At 44.4% G+C, this 27060-nt stretch overlaps 1 protein-coding gene across 1 annotated transcript in view; it reads right to left on the reverse strand.

The window, feature by feature from the left end:
• Positions 1–27060, reverse strand: part of KALRN (kalirin RhoGEF kinase) — a 789193-nt gene that overhangs the window by 550835 nt on the left and 211298 nt on the right. The window contains exon 2 of the mRNA XM_023728788.1: positions 7962–8036. Coding sequence (XP_023584556.1) covers positions 7962–8036 — 75 coding nt within the window. The remainder of the gene's footprint in view (positions 1–7961; positions 8037–27060) is intronic.

The following is a 27060-nucleotide window of genomic DNA, read 5'->3' on the forward strand; positions in this document are numbered from 1 at the left end:
ACCTTGGGTTCACTTCTCTTTGCTTGTGGAGACCTCAGTGAGGGGGAGGGCTCGTGATTAACTGCTATGGTGGTTAGAACCCTCAAAGCAGCCATCTAGGACAGCACTGCTGGGAGGTTTTTAGATTCAGAGAAAAGACATTAAGTGTTTTCTATGAAGCCAAGATCCCAGCCCTGCTTGCCTGCCTGCCTGAGGTGCCACCTGTCACTCTTGCTAGAGGAACACATGAATCTTTATCTGAAATAAGGATGTTCAAGATCTTAATCACTACAAATGCCTATTTACACACTATGATTGCAAATGTTTTCTAAGTATCACGTGGAAAAAGCTGAAAGGGGTATACCAAAATGGCAATTGCTATTAGAATGCTTGAATTTCAGATGATTGATTCTTTTCTCTATTTTCCAAACTTTCTATTCACTATTATGTGATTTGGAGCCCTGGTGGTACAGTGGTTAAGAGTGAGCTCGGCTGCTGACCAAAAGGCCAGCAGTTCAAATCCACCAGCCACTCCTTGGAAACCCTATGGGGCAGTTCTACTCTGTCCTATATGGTTGCTATGAGTCAGAATTGACTTGGTGGCAATAGGTACTATGTGATTTTTAAAAAAGTATTCATTAATGGGTGACCACAATTGGGAAGCAGGACCAAGTAGCTCAGGAGGGCTAGACAGGCACAAAGCTAAGGTGAAGTAGTTATGTCTGTACAGGGCACTGGTGATTATGCAGAGAAAAGCTCTGCCTCATGATGACAGACTCCCCACCTCCCACCTCAGGCAGCCAACAAAGAGAAGATTACAAGGGGATCTAATCAAGAGGGAGAAGGGATAGTATGGCCATCACCAACACTAGAAAAAGCAGCTGAAAGCTCAGTCTTCTGAAGAAGGAGCTCTACTACAAAAAAAGGCAGAGCATCCCAGCGCTCCCACCCAAACTGAGCTAATGTTTCCTTCTGATTGTGGGGTCCAGAAGCTGCTGAACACAGATAGAGGGAAAGCTTGGCAAACAAAATTTAATCACTTCCAGGATATCCCTGAGGAGGAAATAAGGAGGCAAGAAGGGGAAATGGATCAAACATGATCAGGGCCACTGAGAGATCTCGCCCTGTGAAAATAATGTTTCAGTCTCCCCACTTGCTTGGCAAGGGAAGATCTGTACAGATATATTACAGAGTTGGACCCCAGGACCCCAGCTCCAGACCTTCCATACTACCAGCCCTAGTTCTTCATACTGATAATCACCCCTATCTCATCTATCTTCAAAATGGCCTCCATCTCCCAACTGCCTTCCATTCTCATAGCACATGAGGAAAAGGAAGTGCAGGGATTAAATGGCAGCTGTCCCAAAAGCTGGGAGGTTCTCTCTCACTCTGAACTTTCCCCTCTAATCTTGACCTCACCCTAAGGATTTTCATTCTTGGGTTTTTTTGTTTTGTTTTGTTTTTTAATTTTTTTTGGTTGTACATTAGATGGTTTACAGAACAAATGGTTTCTCATTAAACAGTTAGTACACATAGTGTTTTATGACATTGGTTAACAACCCCATGACATGTCAACACTCTCCCTTCTGGACCCTGGGGTCCCCATTACCAGCTTTCCCATCCCCTCCTGCCTTCTAGTCCTTGTCCTGGGCTGTTGTGCCCCAGTAGTCTCGTTTTGTTTTATGGGCCTGTCTGATCTTTGGCTGAAGGGTGAACCTCAGGAATGACTTCATTACTGAGCTAAAAGGGTGTCCGGGGGCCATATTCTTGGGGTTTCTCCAGTCTCTGTCAGGCCAGTAAGTCTGGTCTTTTTTTGTGTGTTAGAATTTTGATTTTTCTCCAGCTCTGTCCAGAACCCTCTGTTGTGATCCCTGTTACAGCAGTCAGTGGTGGTAGCCAGGCATCATATAGTTGTACTGGACTCAGTGTCGTAAAGGCCGTGGTAGTTGTGGTCCATTAGTCCTTTGGACTAATCTTTCCCTTGTATCTTGTTTTCTTCATTCTCCCATGCTTCTGAAGGGGTGAGACCAGTGAGTATCTCAGATGGCTGCTCACAGGCTTTTAAGACCCCAGATGCTACTTACAAAGGTAGAATGTAGAACATTTTCTTTATAAACTGTGTTATGCCAATTGAACTAGATGTTCCCCAAGATCATGGTCCCCACAGCCCTCCGCCCAACAATTCGGTCCCTCAGGGAGTTTAGATGTGTCTATGGAGCTTCCATGACCTTGCCTTGTACAAGATGTGCTGGGGTCTGCAGTATTGTGTACTGTCTTATCCTCCAGCAAAGTTATCTTGAGTAGCTTTTAGACACAGCTGTTGGTTTTCTTCCTGACCATCCATGGACACCTTAATGAGTAGAACCATGGGAACATGGGGAGCCAAGGCCAGTCTGCCTGTCTGACTAAGGCATTTGGAAGGCTGATTGGCACTGTCCCTACTGCGTATGAGCCAGTACTGGCCTTGGAGAAAGGAATTTCAGAATCATGGTGGGGTAAGGTTCCAATGGCAGGGGAAGGGGCAGTGAGGAGAGAAAGCCTAGGGGAAGTGCAACCCCTTCTGGAAGTGTGGATAAGAAGTCAAGAAGGGACAGCAGAATCAAGCCATATACTTTTCAGAAAGGAAAAGATCTTGTAAATTTCCACGAAGAATAGGACAAACAAGCATAGAGGAAGAGAATCATTATGCTGGAAAGAGTGGGGACAATAATGGAGTAAGATCTCAGAGCAGGACACAGGGAAGGGGGTCCAGGATGCAGGTAAGTAGGGTTGCCTCTTTCTCTGAGGGAGGTTGGCAGAACTCAAAGAGAGAGGAGTATGGAGAGGGGGGAATTGGGAGTGGGAGGAGTTTGGAGAGGGAGGAGTTCAGCCTGCCTGGGGGACACTGTTCTTTAGGTGAAACAGAAGACAAGGTCATCTGTCAAGAGTCAGGGTAAGCCTGGGGTGCTGAGAGAGAGGAGTGGAGCCATCACTGGAGAGCTCCCCTAGAGAATGAGCACAGGCTGTGTGCATGGGCTTAGGGTAGGTGGCAGGGGCATAGTAAGAGCTCCACTGAAGGGTTTGGCAATGGTATCCATGCTAGACTCCAAACTGAGTGAAGCCAGAATGAGGCTAATGCATGGTGTAAATGAGAAGGCCCAGTCAGGATGGGAGATGTCCTGCTGGACTGTGAGCTCCCAGAGAAAAAGGAAAGGAGTATGTTTTGTTCATCAGGTATCCATCCTCCCCCAACTCATAAGAGAATATCAGAAAGGTCAATGGTAATAAGCTAAGGCCACAAAGAGGCAATCAAGGGTCAAGATCTTGGATGTGCATGGCCATGGCAGGGAGGTGAAGGACTTTGGTTCCAATGAGGCTGAGAAGCCATGAAGCTGTAGGATTTGACTGATAATTAACATGGACGCTGAAATTACAGAGTGATGGGCAGAGATAAGGAATACAAACCCTCTAGTAAAGTCCATGTGCGTTATGAGAGTAGATTACACAGTGTGGGAGACCAAAGTAACTGTTTTGAAAAGGTGATAGAGAAGATAGCAGGATCTTCAAAAGAGCCATTCACTTGTTCAACAAATACCTGCTGTATACATACTTGTGCAAGGCTTTGGTGCTAGGAGCTATAGGATAGAAATGCAGAGAATAAAGAGGGGGGAGGGATGTTTTGATGTTCTAGAAATGACTATGATCCCCCTTTTATTGAGACAGGGCAGGACAGGGATGTGGGGAGGAGGTAAAGCCAAAAGTGGAAAAAGTTAAGGCTTCCTTGAGTCAGGTAGAGGTGGAGAAGGAATGGTGCTCATACTTTTCAGGGGGAGTCAGGGTCCAGTTAAGGCATGCAGATTAGGGTAATTTGCAGGAAGGGGAAACAAGAGAAATAAATCTAGAGAAGTGTATCAAAAGTTTGGTCCATGCAACAATAGTTCTGCAAAACGTTAATGGATACATACAAACACACACACCCCTATAATTTTTTAAGGGAATAAGGTTATTCCACAGTTTGGAAAATGCCGGATTAAACAAAGATAAATAGGGTTCTTTACTGCAGGACTTCCCAGAGCTTTATGTTAATATGCTTTAAGGAGCATTGCAAATCTCCAAGAGGAAGTTATAACCTGCAGCATTTTCCAACCTTATTTGAAAGTGGCACCCCTTTTCCATTTCCGAGGATTGTCTTGTGGGCGTGTTGTTCTATGTAACACACTTTGAGAGACATGGGTCCACGGTACAAAAGACTGTGCCACTGTGGAGTATTCCTGGAGCATAATGGGAAAAAAGACGTTGATGGGCAGTGAGGAGGCAGAGAGGGATCATCAGGAAGTGACCAAAAGCAGGGTGTGTGTACCCAGAAATAGGTCCTGCACAAGAAGGTTGGATAAAAGGGACAATCGGTGCCATGAGTGGGAGGTATAAGCAGCACCAACGAAGCAAGAGAGAGGGCAAAGGTGAAGCAGGCAAGTGGAGCTCACTGAGCGACCCACAGCAGCTGTGGGCTGCACTCGATCATTCCAAATGGACATTCCCATAGCAGTGTGGCTTTCCTCCCACCGGGCCAAAGCTGGGGCACCTGCTGAGGAGGGCGGGCGCCACCCGACCATTTGTTTCTCTGCTCTCCCCCGGCCCTGCAGTGCTTTCTTCTCTGGAAGAAATAAAAGGGTTACCCTGCATTGTTTAATTCTGGTTTCCTTATTTTATTTTTGTGTTTTGTTTTGTAAAAGCTCAGGATGCAAGAGGTTTTTATGCTTGTGTTTTGTGTTTTTAAGATGCAGCCAGTCATCATCTCCCTGGTTCCCTCAGCCTCCTTCGCAGGCACAGAAAGACCATTTTCCACAAGCCTGGGAGCCCTGGGCACCATGTGCAGATGAATCCAGGCCTCGGGCCCACACAAGCACTTAGGAGTGAGCTGTATGCCCCCATCACCCCCAGGAAGCTTCTACCTGCCTCATCCCTTCTCATAGAAGCACACATTGCTTCTGTGTGCTCCATTCTAGGACAACTCTCTACTACTTGGAAGGTCTTTTCTACGGCTGGCTGGGCCCTGCCCCAAGGTTCTGACTGAATTCACATGGGGTGCTGGTGGAATGTGACCAGTCACAAAGCAAGGGTTCCTACGCCAGAGGTTAGTGTAGTGTGTCTGCACTCATATGCCCTGAGCTGACGTGGAACAGAATGGTGCTCAGAGGACATGCATTAAATCCAGGAAGGCTTCCTGCAGGAGGTGAAGAGGAAACTGACTTGCGAAGGAGAGGAGAAGCACATACTGGCAGAAGGGAGTGGGGAAGGCACTAGAGGTAGAGGAAATGCCAGGCGTAACAAAACTGGGAGGATTAGCCTGCTACCCAGGGCACAAGAAGGAGATCAAGTTAACTAAGGCTCAGGGGCCAGAAGGAAGAAGGAAGCAAAGATCAGATTGGGCTCCCTAGAGGGCAGTGGGCCATGTCCTGGAAACCCTGGGGTAAAGGGAAGCAGCGGAAGTCAGAGGCCTGGCACTACCCAGCGGCCTCCAGGGCGTTTTGGCAAGGTCTTCCCACATGCTCAGTAAGCACTCAGAATCCCAGCTAACAAAGGCCTTGGAGTTCACTTGTCTGTGCCTTACCCATACTGGAATCCCTCTTACATGATCCTGCCAAGCGGCTGTTCAGCCTGTGCTCCAACATCCGCAGTGACAGGGAGCTCACTACCTAACAAGATACACAAGCCCTGGTGGCGTAGTGGTTAAGAGCTCAGCTGCTAACCAAAAGGTCAGCAGTTCAAATCCACCAGCCGCTCCTTGGAAACCCTACAGAACAGTTCTACTCTCTCCTATAAGGTTGCTATGATCAGAATCGACTTGACGGCAGCAGGGTTAATGTGAACAGGGAAAGGCAGCCTCCCAGTTGCTCCTGTTCAATGGCAACAACAAGAATAAAATACTACTACTTCTTCTTCCTCCTCCTCCTCCTCTTCTCCTTTTTCTTTCTTCCTCTACTCCCACCACCACCACCATGACGATGATGATGACAGAGTGCACCTGGTGCTCAATGAAGGCATTTATCCACTCCCACTGTATACTCTGCCCTTGCCTCCCACCCCTGCTCTCTGAATCATCAGGTCCTTGGCTTTTCCTGGTGGGAGACAACTGCTGCTCGGTTTCCTCTCTCTCCTTCTTTCCATTATGGCTGGTGCCCATCAGTCCAGGCCCACAGTGCCTGTGGCATGAACCCCTGCACTGTGGAACTGTACCTGTCTTTTTCCTTGTGACTCCACTTATCCAGAAATAAAGGCTTGGTCTATGAGGTACAAACTCTTGGGTGTGTTTCTCAAAATGTGATCCTTGGCCACTCGGATGAGCATTATCCCACCTCCTGCCCAGGGCCCACCAGAGCTTCTGATCCAGGTGGGCTGCGGCAGAGCACTAGGACTGGTACCCAGAGTGATGTTGGCATAATTTATAGCTTGAGAACGGCTTCCCTAAGGGCTTCAATTACATGAAGGGTCACCAAACCTTTTCTTAGAGGGCCAGGTAGTAAATATTTTAGGCTTGAGGGCCATCTGGTCTTGGCCACAACAACTCAACTCTGCCATTATAGCAGGAAAGCACTACCTCTGGTAGGCTGAGTAATGGCCCCCAAAGATACAAGGTCCTAATCCCTGGGACTTGTAAATACCTTATATAGCAAAGACTTTGCAGATATGATTAAGTTAAGGATCTTGAGATGGGGAGGTTATCCTGGATTACCTGGGCGGGCCCTGAATGCAATCACAAGTATCCTTAAAAGACAGAGACACAGGGAGGCTTGACAGACCAAAAAGGAGAAGGCAGTGTGACCACAGAGGCAGAGACTGGAGTGATGCAGTTACAAGCCGAGGAATGCTGGCAGCCACAAGAAGCTGGAAGGGCAAGGAACAGATCTTCCCCCTAGAGTCTCTGGAGGTAGTGTGGCCCTGAATACACCCTGACTTTGGCCCAGGAGTACTGAGTTCATACTTCTGGACTCCAGAACTGTGAGAGAATAAACTTCCGTTGTTTTAAGCACCAAGCTTATGGTAATTTGCTATAGGGGCAATAGGAAATGAATATACTGCCTAAACAAACGGGCATGGCTATGTTGCAATACTTTATTTATCAAAACTGGTGGATGGCCTGTGTAGTTTGCTGGTCCCTGAATTAAATGTCAAGAGATCCAGGTGCATAAGATGGGTGGAAGAAAGAAGTCAGGAATAAACATTTGGTAGTCACTATCTGGGGGGAAGAAGCCCTGGTGACACAGTGGTTAAAGCACTCGGCTGCTAACCAAAAGGTCAGTGGCTCAAACCCACCAGCCGCTCTGCAGGAGAAAGATGTGGCAGTCTGCTTCCATAAAGATTTACAGCCTTAGAAACCCTATGGGGCAGCTCTACTCTGTCCTATAGGGTTGCTAAGAGTCAGAATCGACTCAACAGCAGTGGGTTTGTTTTTGGGATCCAGGGTAGGGGGTATGGGGAACAACTAAATTCACTCACTTAAGTTTCCTTTGCCAGTAAGGAGAGATAAGGGGGAGCCATAAAAGTTTCTTAATCTCTTGTCCAAGAACCACTCAGAGATGAACCCAAATAAAACCTCTGGGAATGTGTGAAGTGGATAGACTCTTCCAGCTGGAGCATCTCTCACTGGGGCCTCGGCAGCTCCTGCTGGCCCCATAGGCCTGGGAGGGCTGGATGGGGTAGGACCAGGTGAGGCAGTGGTGTGGGGGCGTGGTGGAGGACTGGGAACCTACCTACCGGCATGCAGGTCTTCCAGGACACCCAGCTGGGCCCGGAGCGCTCCTTTCCCTTGCTGTCTGCCTCTGGAGAGAGCGAGCAGCTGCTCTGGGCTTCGCTTCCACCCCCACTTCTCTCTCACACACACACAAAGAAGTGACTGTGTGAAGGCATATGTACGTGCACACACACACACTCACACATATACATGCACAAACACACACACCTTCTCGAGGTCTGTTACAAAGGAAAGGTCAGCCGACACTCACCAGACACGAAGGCCACTTTTTCCTTCAGGATGGGGAGAACGTCCGAAGCTTTCAAACCATCATTCCGAAAAGACCCTGTGGGACAACAGAACCGAAGGCATCAGGGTAAATAGGCCAGATGGCTGCATCCCTGGGCCCCACCCTCAGCCTCCCAACGCCAGCCCAGGTCACAAAGGCACGCCGTGTTCAGGCCCTACAGCTCAGCCCCATGGAACACGAGAGGGTCCAGAACTGGAAGGACTTCCATATGATGCCAGGCACGGGGGGTGACCGAGGGTTCGGGCCCTCCTGGTCCCTATCAAGGAAAGAAAAATCCAAGTCACTCCCCCCCCGCCCCCCACCACACATACCACATACGCAACTATCCATGTCCTGGGGCAGCAACTACAGCTTGTCACTGTGAGCGATCTGAAGATGGGGGCTTTTTTTTTCTTTCATCTTCTTCGTATCCCCAGTGCGTAACATGGTGTTGGTACATGGTAATATCAAGATGGACCACAACGCCCTAAGTAATTCTTCCTGCCTTTCCTCTAAGTGACACACAAACTATTAGTCCTCATTTTACAAACCGGAAAAATAAACCACAAGAAAACCCAAAGTTAGAAGCAAAGCTGATGACAGAAATACCTTCCTCCACCTTGCTCCCCCTCCTCAATGGCATCAGCGTCATCATCCACAGTGGACAGGAGGAGTGAGGAGACACCAGTCTCCTGGGAAGGAAACACACACCCTTCTTCGGCAACCTGTACTATAGCTAAACCTTGCTTCTCACTCAGAAGGTTCTTTCTGGGGTCCAGCTGAATTCCTGTTAGGGGGCTGGAGGCAGAGGCCTGGAGCTCACATAGAAAATAAAGATATGCCTGGAGACAAAGGACAGCCCACCCAGTGTGAGATGTGTGGGAAGGGAGGGTCCACTTCCACACATACAAAACCCAGGCCAGCCCTCTGTACCCCTATCATTTAACTAGAGTGTCCCACAAAGACATGCAGGGACAAGCAGCCCACACTCCCATCCCTTCCCAGTTGTAACTGGGGTCTCTGTTGTGTTTCCACTCGGGACACAACATAATGGACCCCAGAAGGCAAGCAATTCTGTCAGCTCAGCGGGACAGAGCCAGAGACCACAGATACCCGCTTCTAGCTGGTGCCCCCTACGCTTGGCTCACTCCCCAGCTCCTCCCTTGGGGTACAAATCTGACAACTTACACAGGAGAATGACAAGCTGGGAAGCATGGTCTCACTCAGAGCTGTCTCAGTTCCTAAACATGGACTCTTCAAGAGACCCACTGGGAACTGTGGCAACAACCCATGACTGAGACCCCTCCCGAAGGAACGGAGTGGCCCACTGCACACTCCAACAAGGAGGAAGAGAGATCAGTCCCCGGCGGTCAGTTTCCATGGTCAGAGGTCATACTCTAACCTAAAACAAATTTCCAAAGTGTCTCTGACTGTTTCACTTATTTCTTCTTTTTCACTAAATGAAGACAGTAAGCCTTTTTATTCATCAGCTGCTTCTCTCTGCAAGTTATCCCACAGCACCTGATGCTGGAGTACAGTTGCAGTTTTACTTTGACAAGATCGTGTGCAATAGAAGGAACACGTAACACCGTGAAAAAGACGGCTCTAACTTCAAAGACTGTAAGCACTGTTTTGTCCTTTCTAGTCTTCATTTCTACAGATCTTTACGCTCTGGCCTTATCTTCTAGCACAGAAAAACAAGTAAATCTCACTTGTAGAGACTAATTAGGATCCATGTAAATTACTAAAGAATTTACAAACAGATACATAGAATGTTTGTTTTTTGTTTTTTTCATCCTCATGCAATCAGGAGACCTTTTGGCTTCCTCAGCATGAAGAGTCCTGTTAGGCTTTGCTGACTAGATAAGGATCAACTTCAATTCTTTGTGTAAAATGATGATTCTGCATCAAAATAGTTCATTTGCATATGTGAAATAAATCTTTCTATGCATTAGAGTTTTCAAAGGCTCTTCCCTACATCACTTGGCTACTATTAATTTCTATAAAAAAATGTTCAGTAACTGTGAAAAGTGAAATTCCAGCCCCATCTTCTTCCAGATTATTTACAAGTTCAAAAATAGCAAGGCCCAAACTAATGAGATTTTACACTATAACAAGAGTCCACATAACCGTCTTCTCTCCCAAACTCCTGTCCGATTTTTTCCACTTCTCTTCCCCTCCCCACTACCATGTTAAAGAATACAACCAGTAACTAGTTGCCGTTGAGTGGATTCTGATTCATGGCAACCCCATGTGCTGCAGAGTAGAACCGCACTCCAGAGGGTTTTCGTGGCTGGGACCTTTTGGAAGCACATCAGTAGGACTTTCTTCCAGGTTGCCTCTGGGTTTGAACTGCCAAACTTTCCATTAGTAGGCATGCGCTTAACCATCTGTACCACCCAAAGACTCCATAAAAGTATACAAATTAAAAAAAAAAAAAATGTGCCGTCAAGTCGATTCTGACTCATAGCGACCCTGTAGGACAGAGTAGAACTGCCTCATAGGATTTCCAAGGAGTGGCTGGTAGATTTACACTGCCAGTCTTTCGGTTAACAGCCTGAGCTCTTAATCACTATGCCATCAGGGATCCATAAGAAGGCCCTAATTCCGCTCATTTCCCCAGATCTTAAGGAAGAGATTCAAACTTGCTATTATGGAAGCAAAAGGTTGCCCTGTCCCTCCCCCTTCCTGCCCATCCCCCCACTGCAATGGAAAGTGAACTCTGAACCATCCATCCCTCACACCCCACTCATCATGCCCCACCTCTCCGTTCTCCCCTCCAGAGTCTAAGGCCTCAGAGAAAACACGCAGCTTGTCCATGCAGCTTGCAATCACAGCCCCGCAAATGTCAAGATCTTGGGTTGGGCTGTTGTAAGATTCCTAGGGCTTTCTCTGCCCAGACCAGAGTCCTCCTCACCCAGTTCAGACCACTACTGGGCTATCTGCCAGACTGAGTGCCCACCATAAGAAAGCCTAAAGTCCAGGTTTACAAATCCTTAACTAGGGGATATTCATTTCTAATAACAGCAAAAACAAAATTTTTTCACAATATAAAAGGATTTGCTCCAGGGTCTCTTTAAATAAAAGTTCCCTTAGTGGTTTGAATTAGTTTTTCATTTGCCAAAAATTGAATTACAAATAACTCTTCCACAATACATGTATTATGTAAAGCCAAGTAGAGCTAAACTAATTAGCCCAGCATCTCAGAAGTTAGCAACCTCGCATATAAAACCTATTTGCACTGGCTGAAGATCCTATGTATCAATTCCCCCAGGGCCCCTGTGAAGCCAGCTGTTGGAATATTTAATAAAGGGTAAGTTCATTGAAGACTACCTCAAACAGGACCAATGAAATAGCAACATGTTTTCACTACCAGGTACATGTCTCTGCAGTAAATGATTACTCATAGTAAATGATCAATAAATATTTGATGAAATAATAAATGAATGAAACATTAACATTCCTTAAAGTGACTTGTTTAAGGTCACTGGTCTCATCTGTCACACCAAGTACTGGTGATCAGAGTAGAAGATCTCCAAGGTACCACTCAGCCGTAATGCTCTGAGACTTTCTGAGCCCTTTTTTCATATTTATTAGTCTTTGCAATTCTCAGATTATCAGATCAATACATTCTCAAAGGAAGTATTTTGGGAGAAAATTCCCTAACAAGATTCAGTACACACTGGGAAGATGAAACAACTCCTCCCTAGCCTCCCACCCACTCTTTTTCTGGAAACACTTTAGGGATTGGGATGTTCAGGGCAGGCCACTCCACTTTGCAGGTAACCCAAGTTACCAAAACTGAGAGAAGAGTATTGATAAAATAACTTCTGCGGGGCATACACACATCGGAGGATGCGGGCTTGAACTTCAATTGCTGTTTTTGGCATAAGGTATATTTGATAGCATCATTAGATTAGAAACTCTAGACCAATCTTGGACAAGCTTCCCCCTTTAAAAAAAAAAGCCTGTTGAAACAGTAGGCCCCTTGCTACCTCTAAAGAAGCCTGAGAAAAAAGCAAAACCCCTAAACCCTTGGGTTTAACTGCAGGAAACCTAAGAACTCAAGGGCACCCTCATGGACCTGACCCAGCGTGGGTGTTGTGCTTTCTCTTAATGACAAAGGCATGCTTCACTGGCATTCCGTGCTAATCCCACCCCATTTGTGTCCTGCTGCTGTCAGAATTACAAGCCTGCTGTTCCATTAATTAGCAAAGTTAAAACGCTCTGCATCTATTAGGGAAGTAAAAATTGCCACCACCGTCTCCCCAGGATTCTCCAGCATGGGTCTTCTCCGAGCCCCACATTGCTTCCTCCTTGCTCCAAACGTATTAAGCTTACATCGCTGCAGCCTGTTGTTCTCGTCACATTTTCCTAGTCACCATTTCCCATGCTGGAAAATGCCACTCGTGCTCACTCTTGCTCCCAGCCTCTGTGTGGCCCTTGTGTTTTATGTCTCTGAGATGACACTGAATCTCCCAGGGCACCTGGGTGATTTGTGATCCTCCATGCTCACCTCCTTCAGAAGACAATCCTGGTTTCAACAAGCAAAGAAAAACCTGAATGAGCATTTATTGAGCATTTGGAGGTGCAACTTGCCTGGCTACCCATGGATTGCTCTTTGCTGCCTTTTGGTGCTCAGTCACGCCCCCTTAATTTGCTCTTAGTTACAACTTACCCTATTAGTATTCTACAGATGCTCCCAGTGGGCCTGAGTCCTGTTTTACCAACTAGATGGCAAATTCCTAACCTCAGGTCTCTGCCTCCTCTTTCCTTTCTATCCCTGTGGGGTCCACCATGGGAGCCTCACTCAGAGGTGGCACTGAGTCACTGACTGATCAGATGCTGATGCACAAAAGAGATTTGGCTTAAATGGAGAGTTCCAAATGCTCAGGACAAAGTTGGGCCACACCTTGGTTTGTTTGGGTGTAATTTGGATAGTTTCCTATTCCCAGCATCATTCTTTCATCAATTCTTTATTGAGCACCTGCTTGGTAAGCGTTGGATTAGCAAATAAGAAATGGACCCTGCTCTCCGGGGGATTCCAGGCAGAGAAAGATACAAATAAGGACATTGAGCTGTTATCAGATAAGATACCACTTGTACAGAGTACAAGGGGGCTCAGATGAAAGTCTTCATGGAAGACGTGATCCTAAAGGTGAATCCTGAAGTCTCGCTACTCAAAGTAGAAGGCATCACCTATCAGCTAGGAGTTCCTTGGGAACCAGAATCTCAGAACTCACCCTATACCTACAGAATCAGAACCTCCATTTTAACAAGAAGCTCAGGTGAATGATATACACATTACATTTTGGGAAGCACTGTACTAAAGAATGTATTTCTAGTCCAGAGCTGCCTCAGAGACAGAGACAGATTTAAAAAAATCCTTTAGCCTCATCTAAACTAGATGTCCAAAGTCTGATCTCGGACTGCTCATCATCCCCAGCACCACCACCGCTCCCACAATGCACCTGTCCACGTGGGAAGATGGGAAGACCCCTCACCACTGCTCAGGGATTCCAGGGATTCCATTACACTATAACTCACCACTGAAATTTAACTCTGCAATAAAAAGGCTATCCAAGAGATAGACAACTCCCCCTCCAGGGCAATGAGACTGGACCATGCCATGTTTTTTTCTTTTTTTGACCTTATAGAATCAGCAGCTGGAATGTTTGTGAATAATACCTGTCGAAGCTGTTCAGAATTTCAGTAGCCTAAACCACTCTCTCATGCATCAAGTATTTTAATTTTGCAACAAATCTTGCCTGCCCCCTCAACCCTCAGAGCCCTGCCTTCTCTAACTGCTTCTCAGCACCATAAGCACTGTTACTGATCATATTTACAGACCAAGATGCCACCTCTTGGTCCCTGGAGAAGGAAGCAGCCAGTTGATTTATGCCCCTTTATCCCACCAGCACCACCACCCACAGGTGCAAAGCCCCGCACCAGCGCACTGGATGAACGGGAAGAAACAGAGGAAGGCGAGGCGTCCCCACCCTGGGGAGCTCTGCATGTAATGAGCACACAGTGCTCATCTGAGGCAATTCTCTCCCTTGGAGGGCAGACCCAATTTCCATCCTCTGAGAATTTCCAGCCTAATAAAATACCCAGTGCCCATTTGCCCCGATCAGGAAGCTCCCAGACTCTGTATAAAAACAATTTAAGATTTTTTGACAAAGAACCCTCCCACCCTGCCCCCAAGCTTGGCCCTCCTGTTGGTGTTGTATGCCATCGAATCAACTCTAACTACATCCTCTATATCCTGATTATTAGTTTCATTATCCACTGAGTTAACCAAACAAGCCTGGGAGGCATCCTGGACTCCTCTTCCGCTTTTGCCCTAAACATCAATTCAGTCATTCAGTTATGTTGATTCTACCTTTTAAATCTCTCTCTCTCACCCATAATTTCCTCTGTGCAGCTTCCCTGACCTGCCCATCAAGCTGAGTTTTCTCCCAGACTGTACCTCATATTCTATCACTCCTGAATAGCATTTATATGTTTTCATTTTACTCCCCATTAACTGAAACTGACTCCTTAGGGTAGGGACCATGTCTCATTCATTGTTCTACCCCAGCACCTAGCACAGTGCCTGTCATACAAAAGAGGTTCAAGGAATAGTGAATTGAAACTGAACACACACAGGAAGAAGACAGAGAGTTAAGGGTAGCGGGTTGGAGGTTACTAATCAGGGCATCTTGGTCTGTAAATGATGATCTTTGAACGAGGCTCTGAATCCCCACACCTTCACCTCATATTCTGCTCTGGCTTCGAAGGGATCGAGGAGGTTGGGACACATAGCCCCTGCTGAGGCCGGTGGTGGAATATGGGGCAGGGGGCACTGGAACTTTGTCTCTTTTGATCTTCTCCCTAAGTTCCAAGAGAGGCAGGAAGAATGTCTGTCTGTGAGTTACCCTCTGGGAGCCTGCCAGGCCAGTAACAGGTGGATGGTTTGTATAAGAACCCATGATCCTATATGGAACTGAGTCACAAAGGGAAGAGATGTAAGGACTAAGGCAAAGCCCTTGGAAGAAGACACTGTCAGCGTAACTGGGGATGGCAGGGGGCCTATCAGTCGTAGTGGTAATGATCTGGTCTCCATGCAGCTCGTTCTCCCTTCTCTCCCCCCGCCCCATTTCTATGTTAACACGAGAGAAGGTGAGAGAAGTGGCAAGAGCAGGAGAAAATGATAAGGAAACATGGTAAGAGCAAGAGATGAAGAGCTGGAGAGAAAGACACACATACACAGAGAGAGAGAGATGGAGGTGACTGCTCTTGTCTCCTCTACAGACGTAATGAGCTATTGAGGAAGCTGCCTGTTGGAAAACCCCCCCGGTGACTATAAATATGTTCATTGGAGTTCTCGTTAAAACAAGTACCACTGAGGCAGGAAGTGTGCACTGAGAGGAAGGAATAAACCCAGGCAGCATTACATCAGCAGTGGAACACACAGCACAGTGTGGAGATCCACATGCCTCTTCCCCATCCGGGACCTCCATCAGCCCACAGCGAGACCCAGGTCCCTGCAGCCGTCACTCACCACTGACACCCACAAACGTCAAATCAGCCCCAGAAGCATCCTCCCTTCCCAGGTGGCACCGCGGAGGCGAGATGGTGCGGCAGGGTTCTCCCTGGCAGGAGGCTACGGGACTCCTAAGCGAAGGAAATTCACGAGCCTCAGCTAACCTGACTTCAAGGGAAACAAACCAAAACCAAACCTAGTGCCGCTGAATGAATTCTGACTCATGGTGCCCCATATGTTACAGAGTAGAACTGTACTCCACAGGGTTTTCAAAGACGGGGGCACAAGGGCTCCTCTTTGGCAGTTGCTGACCACCAAGTTCTTCTAAGCAAACTGCCCAGACCCTAGGAAAAGTGAGGCAGTGGCTGGGGACGTCAGATGACAACCAGGTTGGGCAGTCTTTATTGCTATGGAGAAGCAAGTTCTGCCTTCTCTCAACTCCAACAGCACTGCACTTGAACTTCACTCTTTGCAAGACCATTTTCTGTCCTGCACTATAGTTAGTTGTGTACCTTCCCGGGGTACCTTCCCTAGCTCCTCCATCACCACCTGCACTGTACTGGTTTCTCTGTATATCACGTGGCATGGGCTACCCTGTGCCCATGTCATTGTCCACTGCTGCATCTGGCTCCCTAACTAGACTCTAAGCTCCTTGAGGGCAGGTGCTGGGTGCTTACCTTGGTATCTCCAGTGCCTGGCACACAGCTGGTGCTTCATGAGTGACCCAGGGACCAAGTCTTACCCATTCACAGTGCCATGGTGCCGTCCACACAGTAAGTGCTTAACAAATTCTGTGCCTCTTCCTCCCCGCCCTCCTGTGCTTATTTCTACATCTATCTCCATCCTTGTCTCTCTCTCACTCTTCCACAAGAACGCTAATTGTGGCCGATTTTAACATTAACTTTCTACAGTCAGTATTAGATATATAGTCTGGCTAATGGACTGCTTCTGAAGAGTAGACATTTGTAACACTTGCCATCATTAAATTAGCTCCATTAAAGATCACTGATAATTAGCATTTTAAACATGTAGGTAACACCTCTCTAAGCCCAGCTAATGAGCAAACCGTTTGTTTATTCTTCACAAGATTTAATATTAACTGGAGTTGAGACCTCAGCTGCAATACACACAGACTCTCCTTCCCTCCCTCTCGCCCCAGAAAGGTTGACACTGTTCAGTGTAATCCAGACATACATTAAAAAATGGCAATTTTAGAAGTGATTATATCCCACCCTTCTCTTTTTTTTTTCTTTTTCTGATTCTTTCCTAACTAATCAGGTTACGTAAACTGCTATATTTCATGGGAGGTCTAGATGGTAGTAGATTTCTCATCTTTTTTGTTACACTGAGCACTGCTCTTGGATGGGTCCTTAAAGTAACACAGAACATTAGCCCTGTGGTGATGAATATGAGTCAACTGTTGAATATGAGCAGTATGTTTGCTATTATATTTAGAGAGAGTTACCGAGACACTTAGAGGCAGACATAGCAAGAGTTCAGACATATAAAAGGCTTGCTCCTTTGGACCCTTCCTCTTCCCTGGTGTGCATATCAATAGACTTTAGTTAAATGACATCATAATAACTTTCAGGAGCCCTGGTGGCACAACGGTTAAGCATTCAGCTGCTAATCAAAAAGTCAGAGGTTCCAACCCACCCAGTGACTCTGTGGGACAAAGACCTGGCAATCTGCTTCTGTAAAAATTACAGCCTAAAAAACCCGATGAAGCAGTTCTACTTTGTCACATGGGGTTGCTATGAGTCAGCTCGACTCAACGGCACCCAACAACAACATAATAACTTTAGTTAAAGATGACGTGCTGATTTGAAAAGCTAGCTTTAAGTGCTGTCACTAAGGAAGATGCGTTGGCAGGCATCCAAACATGAAATGCCCCAGCACCTCCCCACTGCATCGTCCCTCTCATTCCACTTCTCATAGCCTGAAATTCAGGTGTGGATGGCAGTAAGGCAGCAATGCCTGACTGCAGAGCTCACAGCAGGAGACTCTCATGGGCAGCTCCTGGAACAGCCCCTCTCACCCGAAACCCAGGGCTTCTCCCTGCCCCATCCTCCACTATTTCTGATTCTACAGCAGTGCCATCCCTGCCCCAGTCTCACTGCCAGGCCCATCAGTGGGACAATGCCAGAGGGATATTTGGGGCACAAACTTGACACTGGTTTACCACAGACATAGGACAACTACTGCCAGAGTATTAGCCAGGTTTACTGAACTGCAGATGCAGGCCCACAGGTGAGAAGGACCACAGTGAAAGGTCGTATAATAAACCCACACACAGCAAACTAAAGCGCCCTCTCCCACTTCCAGGACATGTGTGCTGCTGTCCTTGGTGCTGAGCTAGCTTTAGTTGCTACCTGGAGGGCTGCTGTCCAGCCTGTCCTAGCTTTTGTGAACCAAGTGAGAAACAGGAAGAGATCAAAGAGACATTAAGATACATCAGGAAGACAAACCAACGTGCAGCAACATTGAGGGGCACAGAAATAGATACTGGAGAGAATAAAAATATTTGTTTTGGTATTGTTTTCAAATAATTTCAGGAACCAAGAAAGCAATGTCTGTGCACATATCCACACACACAAACACATACTGTTCCCATGGAAATGAGATGTCATGACTCCTCTTTGTCCCCCAGTAGTATGTTTAGGCTTCTGGATAATCTGGCTAGCTATATCTGAGGTGGATGAGTTGGCTATGGAAAGATTCCCAGAGTTTTAAAAAGCAATTTTTGAATCTCTCCCTAAGTTATTGCCTCAGATATCTAAACATTGCCAAATTCAGTTCAATACAAATTTATTGAGCACCTACGATGTGTCAAAGTTTCAAGTGCTGTGGATACAAAGATAAACAAGATAGAGCTCCTGATCTTAAGGGACTTTTAGTTTAGGGAGACAGTTAAGACACATCAGCAAGTAATTTCAACACTATGTGAAAAATGGAATGATAGAGGTACACATGATAGACAAGTATTCAGAAAATCCCAAAAGGATAATAAAACTCCAGGGGTAAGAAAGTCTATAAAAACTGAAAGAGCAGTAACTAGAGAAGGGATATACGGTGATCGGCAAGATCCTAGATTATACAATATAGGGGCAAGTACAGAGGTCTCTCTAGTGGGGTCTAGGATTGCTGAGGGAAGTAGCTAAGACATGGTGGGTGTCTCAGGACTTATACCCCTCTCCAGAGTCACAGAGAGATGAGTAAGGGATGATAACTTGACCCGAAGACTCTTCTGGATTCATTACTCTATGGTCAAGGTTAGAGTCAGCAGAGGGGGTCTGTGAACTTATTTAAAGAAATTCCCAGAGCATGGATTATGGCAGGGTAAGAAGCAGGTTCTCAAGTGTTTCCAGTCAGGAAGCCCCAGCAGGGCAGACCTGGCCACTATTTGTTTAACAAGCCAGTCTCCTGCGTGAGATGGTGAGCTCCTTCAGGGCAATGTTCCCTTGGACAATTTACTTAACCTCTCTGGGTCACTTTCCTCATCTAAGAATACCTACCTCACAGGCTGTTGTGACGATTAAGGGAGAAAATCTATGTGAAGGCACAAGGCATGTAGCTGATGCTAACTAAACATACACTCTTTCCCTCTTCCCTGTTCATCTTGGTGTCCTCAGCATGGTGCCTAAGACATAGTTGTTGTTGTTAGCTGCTGCTGAGTCAGCCCTTGAATCTTGGTGTCCCGATATGCAACAGAACAAAATGGTGCCCAGTCCAGATTCCATTCCCATGATCAGTTGCAGATCTGACCACTGCAATCCACAGGGTTTTCACTGGCTGATTTTCAGAAGTAAATTGACACGTCTTACTTCCTAGTCCCTCTTAGCATGGAAGCTCTGCTGAAACCTGTTCAGCAACACAGCAACATACAAGCCTCCAGTGACAGAAAGGTAGTGGTTGCACATGAGATGTACTGGCTGGGAATTGAAGCCGGTCTCCCGTGTGGCAGCAAGAAGTCTACCAATGAACCACCACTGCCCCCCTAGCACATAGTAGATGTGCAATAATACGTGTTGACTATGTGAATGAACAAATGAGTGAGTGAACAAGTAACTGAATAGAGCAAACCCAGGAAACAGCAACTAAAACAGCCTCCTCAACCTTCCCACAACACACCTGTGAGCCCATGTTGCTCACACTCATCTGCGTGGTCTCTGTGCATTTTTATTGTTTCCCTCTTCTACCCAGTCTTTGCTACTTGGTGAGCACTCCAGCCACTCCTGCTCCCTTATCCACGCACTTAACTGTAGTTATGTTACCCTCTGCAAACAGCATTTTAAACAAAAACTTATTTAAAGTTTAGGACAACTGTTACACAGCTGTTCACAATGTGGTGTGATTTTATGGCAAATGAAAAAATGGCTACTATTCATCACAGATATTTTGTCTTATGGCTGAAAGAACTAAAGTCCAGAAGAGCTGTAAAAAGAAAACTCCGTATTTCATTAAGTGTCATTTAAATATTTTCCATGTAACCAAATAGGGTATATCCCAGGAATGTAAGACATTAAAAAAGAGTCAAGTAAAATAAAACTCAAATAAAATCAACATGTTTTTGGGTTAAAAAGCTAAATATCATAGCAGATATCTGTTGAATGAGTTTCTACGTACTCACTATGCGAAAAGGAGCCCTGGTGGTGCAATGGATAAGTGCTTGGCTGGGAACCAAAAGGTCAGTGGTTGAAACCCACCAGCAGCTCCATGAGAGAAAAGACCTGGCAATCTGCTCCTGTAAAGATTACCACCTTGGAAACCCTGTGGGGCAGTTCTACTCTGTCCTGTAGGGTCGCTATGAGTCAGAATCAACTAGACGGCACACAACAACTATGAGAAAAGAATTTTCAATTAGATTTTCATCTAGAAAAATAGATGAAAGTAATTAAATATTTTTGAAAAAGATAAATAATGGGTTGGGCTTGCCCTACCAGATATTAACGTACATATTTTTAAACTACAATTATTAAAATGTGAACAGAAACAAGAATTAACACACGAATGGAATCTGATGCATAGTTCTAATACAGACCCGGCATATTTGAGAACCTAATAAATGATAGGGAAAAAAATCTAAACCAGTGGGGAAAAGCTGAATTATTTAATAAACTGCACTGGAAATAATAACTACAGTAAAACCTGCAAAAGCTGCAACCTGTGTAAGGCTGAAACCTGTCAGAGAAGGAAAACTCATTGGGTGTTTATGAGGTAGAATTCTTAATACAGAGCAACAGAAAAGTGGCAAGACTGCACCTATCAAAGGCGGGAAACTTGGGAGAGCTGGAAAAACAAGGCAGTCCCAGCAAGTTCTGGCTCTCACAGGTTTCACTGTATTTTGAAATGAAAAAGCAAATTAATCCTCACACCTTCATACTATACCCCAAAATAAATTTTAGGTGGATTAGAAAAACATATCTTAAAAATGACATTAAAAAATCTTAAGGAAAAAATATGGATGAGTATTTAACTGATCCCTGCGTGAGAAAGAACTCACTAGTCATGAAAGCACTGAAAGAAATCGGAAAGGAAAATACTGGTGGTTTTGTCTATGTAAAATGTTAAACTATACATCAGATTATAAACAAAATTAGGAAGCAAATGACAGCCTGGGAAACATATTTACAACAAATATAATGGAGAATGGACGAACACTACTCCCTACTTGAAAAACAAAGAATATAAATATACATTTCAAAAAAGAAGCAAAAAATAGCTAATAAACATAAGAAAAAGCAGTCAGCTTAATTAGTAATCAACAAGATGCAAACGAAAACAGTGTGATAATGTTCTTCAATCGACTAAATTTGCAAATATTTTGAAAAGTTAATAATCCTGCCCCTATTTCCCTCACCCACCATATCCCCACTGCTGCAAGTAAAATTTCTACAACCTTTCCTGAAAGCAATTTGGTAATGTGAATCACAAATAATAATACTGTGCATAATCAATGGCCTAGTAATTTCAGCCTCTGAATGTCTACCCCAAGGAACTAAGGAAAAATGAGGACAAATAGTCAAAGAGAAGGGGTTTCATGCAATATTTTTTATTATGGCCCCAAATTGCAGTCTAAATGTCCAACAGAGGGGAATTGGTATATAAACTAGAGATAGCTATAAATGAAATATCATGCAGTAGTTAAATGTTTTATTTTTGAGTATTAATGTCGGAAGAATGCTCACAATATGTAAAGTAAGAAATCAGAATACTAATAATAGATGCACTATTCATGTTAGGTTGATCCATATGAAATTGGATCTAATTGAAATTCATCCAATTAAAATTGATACTTAGCTGTTTTTATTAACCTATAAAAACAGAAATTTGGTCTGATCCCAAATATGTATATAATGTATTTTTAGGTTTGGGGATTATGGGAGATATTTCATTTTCTTCTTTGTACTTTTCTGTAGTTTTCAAACTTTCTACAATGAATAACTATTAACAAAATTATGAAGTTGTGAAATTACTTTAAAACCATAGAAAGTAACATCCAAAACTCAAATCTGAATTAAACCACCTCTCTGCTTTCGCTTCTCTGGATTTTACAATCCTCTGCCTCTTCAATCTCTTAATCTCAGTGCTTTTCTTCACCTTTGTCTCTCCTTGAACTTCTTTACATGTTCTGTAATTTGTTCTTTGGAGTTAATCCCCAGAATAAGACACAAGGCTCTAGAAAGGGTCTATCAGTTCGTCTTCCTCCAGGATGCCTTCCCAGATCAGTCATAAGAGTCACGACATTTCCATTGTCCAGAGGGGAGACTATGCTTTTCAGTCAGTGGAAGTGCCACAGAAAAGGAAGGTCAGACAGCCTCCTTATTGGGCCCTGATTGATATGTTCCCTGTTCATCATGTTGCTGCCACTCCTCTAAAGCTGGGACTGAGGTTCCTGCTCCTGATCCATGGTAGGTTCACAGGTAAAAGATATGGGCCCATGAGCTTGGGAGAGGAAAGCCTGCAGCTTCCTTCCAACACCATGCTGGTGAGACATAACCGCAGTTATCTCCAGTCTTCAAAATGAACTGAAGCACTTATTGATGAAGTATGGATTACAGTCTTTAGTATGGATTACACCTGAATGTAAAGAAAATAAAAATCCTCACAACTAGACCAATAAACAACATCATGATAAATGGAGAGAAAATTGAAGTCGTCAAGGATCATTCTACTTGGATCAACAATCGACACCCATGGAAGCAGCAGTCAAAAAATCAAACAATGCAGAGAAAACCCCAAAGCATCCACAAGAAAACTACTGGAACTAATAGAAGATTTCAGCAAGGTAGCAGGATACAAGATAAACATACAAAAATCAGTTTGATTCCTCTACACCAACAAAGAGAACTTTGAAAAGGAAATCATCAAAGCAATGTCGTTTATAATAGCCCCCAAGAAGGTAAAGTACTTAGGAATAAATCTAACCAGAGACATAAAAGACTTGTACAATGAAAACTACAAAACACTACTTCAAGAAACCAAAAGAGACCTATATAAGTAGGTACCATGCTCACGGATAGGAAAACTCAACATTGTGAAAATCTCAATTCTACCTTAAGTGATCTACAGATACAATGCAATCCCAATCCAAATTCCAATGTCATTTTTTAACAAGATGGAGAAAAATAAATCACTAACTTTATATGGAAAGGGAAGAGGCCCCAGATGAGTAAAGTATTACTGAAGAAGAAGAACAAAGTAGGAGCACTCACACTACCTGATTTTAGAACCTATTATACTGCCACAGTAGTCAAAACAGCCGGATACTGGTACAACAACAGATACATAGACCAATGGAACAGAATTGAGAACCCAGACATAAATCCATCCACCTATGAGCAGCTGATATTTGACAAAGGCTCAAAGTCCATTAAATGGGGAAAAGACAGTCTCTTTAACAAATGGTGCTGGCATAGCTGGATATCCATCTGTAAAAAAAATGAAACAGGACCCATACCTCACACCATGCATAAAAACTAACTCAAAATGTATCAAAGACCTAAATATAAAATCTAAAATGATAAAAGATCATGGAAGAAAAAATAGGAACAACGCTATGGTCCCTAATATATGGCATAAATAGTATACACACCATAACTAATAATGCAACAACCACCAGAAGATAAAACTAGATAACTGGGAGTTCAAACACTTATGCTCATCAAAAGACTTCACCGAAAGAGTGAAAACAGAAGCTACAGACTGGGAAAAAATTTTTTACTACAACAATCTCTAAAATCTACAAGATACTATAACACCTCAACATTAAAAAGACAAATAATCCAATTTAAAAAAATTTTATCAAAGAAGACATTCAGGTGACTAACAGACACATGAGGAAATGCTCACGATCATTAACTATTAGAGAAATGCAAACCAAAACTACAATGAGATACTATCTCACACCCCAACAAGGCTGGCACTAATCCAAAAAACACAAAATAACAAATGTTGGAGAGGTTGTGGGGAGATTGGAACACTTACGCACTGCTTGTGGGAGTGTAAAATGGTACAACCATCTTGGAAAACGATACGGCACTTCCTTAAAAAGCTAGAAATAGAAATACCACACAATCAGGCAATTCCACTCCTAGGAATATACCCAAGAGAAATAAAAGCCATCACATGAATAGAAAATATACACACCCGGGTTCATTGCGGCACTATTCACAATAGCAAAAAGATGGAAACAACCTAAATACTCATCAACAGATGAATAGATAAACAAATTATGGTACATACACACAACAGAATACTATGCAACAATAAAGGACAATGATGAATCTGTGAAACATATCACAATGAATCTGGAGGGCATTATGCTGAGTGAAATAAGTCAGTTACAGAAGGACAAATATTGTAAGAGAGCACTATTATAAGAACTCAAGAAAAGGTTTAATTAAACATAGATAAAAGCATTCTTTGATGGTTACGAGGGTGGGGAGGGAGTGGGAGGGGAAATGACTAACTAGATGGTAGACAAGAGCCAGCTTCGGTGAAGGGAAGGACAACACACAATACAGGGGAAGTCAGCACAACTGGACCAAAGCAAAAGTAAAGAAGTTTTCTAGACACATCCAAACACTTTGAGGGGTACAGTAGGGGGGGCAGGGGGGGAGCTGGGGACCATAGTTTTGGGGGACATCTAGGTCAATTGTCATAACATAGTTTATAAAGAAAATGTTCTACATTCCACCACTTTTGGTGAGTAGAGCCTGGGGTCTTAAAAGCTTGCAAGCGGTCATCTAAGATACATCTAATGATCCCATCCCACTCAGAGCAAAGGAGAATGAAGAACACCAAAGATACAAGGAAAATACTAGCCCAAATGACTAAAGGATCAAATGAACCAGAAACTCCACCAGCTTCAGACCAGAAGAACTAGATGGTGCCTGGCTACCACCAGTGACCACCCTGACAGGGAACACAACAGAGTCACAGACAGAGCAGGAGGAAAACGTAGAACAGAATTCAAATACACATAAAAAGATCAGACATAATGGTCTGACAGAGGCTGGAGGAACCCCTGAAACTACAGCCCCTGGATGCTCTGTTAACCCAGAACTGAAATCATTCCCAAAGCCTACTCTTCAGACACAGATTAGACAGGACTATAAGGAATGATACACTTGAGGAATGTGTTTCTTGGTTCAGTTGGCTATATGAGACCAAACGGGCAGCTCCTGTCTGAAGGCAGAATGAGAGGGAAGAAAGGGACAGGAACTGGTCAAAAGGACACATGGAAGCCGGGGTGGAAGGGCGGAGTGTGCTGTCACGTTGTGAGGAATGCAACCAATGTCACAAAACAATGTGTATAAATTTTTGAATGAGAAATTAACTTCAGCTGTGAACTTTCACCTAAAGCACAATTTAAAAAAGGAAGGAAAGAAAGAAATCAAACAATGTATTGCATTGGGCAAATCTGTTGCAGAGGATCTCTTTAAAGTTCTAAAAAGCAAAGATGTCACTCTGAGGACTAAGGTGTTCCTGACCCAAGTCATGGTCTTTTCTATCGCCTCACATGCATGCAAAAGCTGGACAATGTAAAAAGAAAATAGAAGGAGAATTGACGCATTTGAATTGTGCTGTTGGCAAAGAATACTGAATATACCATTGTCTTAGTTATCTAGTTCTGCTATAACAGAAATACCACAAGTGGACAGCTTTAAGGAACAGAAATTTATTCTCTCACAGTCTAGGAGGCTAGAAGTCCGAATTCAGGACACCAGCTCCAGGCGAAGGCTTTCTCTCTCTGTCAGCTCTGGGGGAAGGTCCTTATCATCAATCTCCCCCTGGGTCTAGGAGTTTCTCAGTGCAAGGATCCTGGGTTCGAAAGACATGCTCCACTTCTGGCTCTTCTTTCTTGGTGGTATGAGGTCCCTTGCCTTTCTGTTTGCTTCCCTCTTTTATATTTCAAAACAGATTGACTCAAGATACAACCTAATCCTGTAGATTGTGTCCTGCCTCATTAACATAACTGCCTCTAATCCCGTTTCATTAACATCATACCCCCCCCCCAAAAAAAAACCAAACCCATTGCTGTTGAGTCAATTACAACTCATAGTGAACCTACAGGACAGAGCAGAACTGCCCCCATAGGGTTTCCAAAGAGTGGCTGGTGGATTTGAACTGCTGACCTTTTGATTAGCAGCTAAACTCTTAACCACTATGCCACCAGAGCTCCTATTAACATCATAGAAGTTAGGATTTACAACACATAGGACAGTTACATCAGGTCACAAAATGGAGGACAACCACATAATACTGGGAATCACAGCCTAGCCAACTTGACACATATTTTGGCGGGGACACAATTCAATACATGACAACCATGAACTGCCCAAAGAACAAATCAGTCTTAGAAGAAATAGATCTGGAATGCTCCTTAGAAGTGAGGATGGCAAGACTATGACTCACTTAATTTGGACACATTATCAGGAAAGACTAATCACTAGAGAAGGACATCACGTTTGGTAAAGTAGAGGGTCAGCACAAACAAGGAAAACCCGCAGTGAGATGGATTCCCACAATAGCCTCAACAATGGGATCAAACATATCAAAGATTATGGAGATGGTACAGGACTGAACAACGTTTTGTTCTGTTATAAATATGGTCGCTATGAGTCAGAGCTGACTTGATAGCAACTAACGACAACAACAACAGTCCCCAGCGTAACATCTTATTGTGCTTGTATGAGGTAAAGTGTCCCCTCAAATTCATGTCCACTGGAACCTCAGAATGTGACCTTATTTGGAAATAGGGTCTTTGCAGATGTAATTAGTTAAGGATCTAATGATTTTGTATTGGATTTAGGGTAGGACTTAAATCCAATGACTGATCTATTTATAAGTAGAGGAGAGGACACAGAGAGACACACAGAGGGAAGAAGGCCATGTGAAAGTGGAGGCAGAGACTGGAGTAATGTAGCTACAAACCAAGAAACACCAAGGATTGCTGAAAGCTACCAGAAGCTATGCTTGCTGAAAGTGAAGAGGACTTGAAGCACTTACTGGTGAAGCTCAAAGACCACAGCCTTCAGTATGGATTACACC

This window comes from Trichechus manatus, unplaced genomic scaffold (genome assembly GCF_000243295.1).
Source record: "Trichechus manatus latirostris isolate Lorelei unplaced genomic scaffold, TriManLat1.0 scaffold00026, whole genome shotgun sequence".
Taxonomy (NCBI): Eukaryota; Metazoa; Chordata; class Mammalia; order Sirenia; family Trichechidae; genus Trichechus; species Trichechus manatus.